General features: G+C 34.5%; 1 protein-coding gene across 1 annotated transcript; it reads left to right on the forward strand.

Moving 5' to 3' along the window:
• Positions 1-727: 727 nt before the first annotated feature.
• Positions 728-2,231, forward strand: LOC107552001 (poly [ADP-ribose] polymerase 15-like). The gene is made up of 4 exons (XM_016233813.1): positions 728-1,107; positions 1,180-1,321; positions 1,432-1,606; positions 1,687-2,231. The coding sequence occupies exons 1-4, from the start codon at positions 728-730 to the stop codon at positions 1,971-1,973; spliced, it is 984 nt and encodes a 327-aa protein (XP_016089299.1). The 3' UTR covers positions 1,974-2,231.
• The last annotated feature ends 330 nt before the right edge of the window (positions 2,232-2,561 follow it).

The raw sequence follows: 2,561 nt of genomic DNA on the forward strand, positions 1-2,561 counted from the left end.
GATATTCAGCAAAAGGTTTTGTCTGTTCTGATGCTATGTGAGAATCTGAAATTTTCCTCTGTTGCCTTACCGGCTCTAGGCACAGGTGATGCTTTTTTATGATAAAACCACCAGTGTGCATGTGCGTAGTTACCTAGCTAAATTGTTGTGCTTGTTGACATCTTGCTGTAATTAATATTTCATATAATTTAAATCCCTGTTTCAGTGTGAGAAATTTAAATCACTACATTTTTTTAAAAATTGATCCTTAAGGTCAAGGTGGAGCTAATCCAGCTGATGTTGCAGATGCAATGATCAGTGCAGTTGTAGAATTTGCAAGCAAAAAAACAGATCATGTAAAAAATGTGGAGTTCCTTATATTCCAGTCAAGTATGTTGGCTGACTTTCAGCAAAGCATGCTAAAAACTACGAAGTCAAAGAAAAGCTTGACTAGCAGGATTAAAGGTCAGTAAATAAAAAAGGAATATGAAAAAAAAATTATACTTGTGTCTGACTAAATTATACTTTTAACCTTTTATTTATTTATTTGTTTTGAACAAAAGGTGAAAAAATGTTGTTTAAAGAAATCGAGCCTGCTGTGTTTCAACTATGTAGTGAGACAACAGAGTGTTTGAGTAAGGCCAGTCCCATCATCAACGGCTTGATTAACAAGGAGCAAATGAATAAAACAATCTGTGATCCAGTCATTGCTCATTTCACCAAAAAGGAATTAAAAATGCTAAGGAAAATGGAAAAGGAGCTCAAAGTAAATGTCATAATTGAGAAGAAAGAACAAGACTCCTTCATCACATTGAAGGGCCTGACAGCATTCGTTTACACTGCAGAAAGTCGTATTCAGGACATTATCCACAAAGTGGAAAGGATTGAAAACCGAAAAAGGGTGGCAATATTGACCAGCAGTACAGTTGAATGGCAATATCAAAGTGGTCGCAAATTTAAACCATTTGATCCTTTCACCAACTGCGACTTGGAAGAAGCCTTCATCTCCCAAACGACTTCTGTGCAAATCAAGATTAACAGTGAAGTGTATAATGCAAACATAGTTTACAAAGTGGCCACAAGAGGAGGAAAACGAATTGAACTAAAGAGAGTACAACTGAAAGGTGAGAAATACAAATGCACATGAAACATCGTAGTTATGAATAAAAGGTCACCAAAACAAATATTTATTTATTTTACTTTTTCAGCTTCTTTGCCTTCAAACTGGGAGGACATGAAAGGACAGTCAGTTGTTCTTATAGAACTCAAAGCAGGCTCACAGGAATTTACAGATGTGGAAAAAGAGTTCAGAAAAACTGGACTATCCAGCAACATCATTAAAGTACGTCTATTACATGTATTTGACCCAAACTTATACAACTAATCACAGTAATTTTGTACCGTCATGTAATGATTGCTTAAGCAGAATGTTTATTTTTGTGTTCTGCACAGATTGAACGAGTCCAGAACTGCGCACTTTGGAGAAACTACATGATCAAAAAGGAGGAACTGGAAGACAAAAACAAGCACAAAAACAATGAAAAGTGTCTCTTCCATGGAACTGGCCCTCATACGACCGATCAGATAAACAATCAGGGGTTCAATCGCAGCTTTGCTGGCATGAATGGTATAGTTAACATATACCATAATCTTTTCCGAATAAAAAGTGTTGTGTTTGTATTTAGGATTATTTTTTTCTGTTATTAGGAGCCATGTATGGGAATGGTACATATTTTGCTGTGGACCCGTGTTACTCAGCAAAAGGCTACTGTAAAGCTGATGCTAACGGACACAAACGCATGTACCTCGCCAAAGTGCTTGTTGGTGAATTCACTAAAGGAAAAAAAGGCCTTCGTACTCCTCCAAAAAGGAGTTCAAAAGGTGTTCATCTTTATGACAGTGTGACAGATAAAACTAAAAACCCATCCATGTTTGTGGTCTTCAATGATGTGCAAGCTTACCCAGAATACTTAATCACATTCCAGAAAAAATGAAATTTTACAGTTTAGTTCAATCAGAATTGAGATGAATTAATGTGCATTATTGCCATGCAGTTACAATCTATTTTTATTCAACTTTCAGTGATGGGCAGAAGGGCAACACTATTTTTGAAATCATTCACAGCTTTTGACTAGTGAAAATGTATGTAATTGATTAAGTACCCAGACAACATTGTGAAACACTACAACGTTATACAATGCTACTTCTCGAAAAATATTTTAAATGTATGAAAATGAATGTAAAAACTTCTGATATGCAAAAAATATATATATATAAAGTATGAGAAAACACATAAAATGCACATTTGTGTTAAAGGTGTTTTGGTTTGACAGTATGCAATGAGGTAATGTGACTTTGTTAATTTATCTCCTCATCAACCAGAATTTATGCACTGCAGTTAATTTCTTAATATGGCTTAATATTGTTTTTGTAATGTAATGTAATATGTAATAATAACCCTAAAGTGATTTACAAATTCTTACAGTTTTCATGTTATATGAAAAATGTACATTGCCAGAGATCCTTTAAATTAGATGCAACCATTTTATCATACTCTATAGACTGCATTATGATAACAAGGA

Source organism: Sinocyclocheilus grahami, unplaced genomic scaffold (assembly GCF_001515645.1).
Source record: "Sinocyclocheilus grahami isolate Dianchi unplaced genomic scaffold, SAMN03320097.WGS_v1.1 scaffold440.1, whole genome shotgun sequence".
NCBI classification, from domain to species: domain Eukaryota; kingdom Metazoa; phylum Chordata; class Actinopteri; order Cypriniformes; family Cyprinidae; genus Sinocyclocheilus; species Sinocyclocheilus grahami.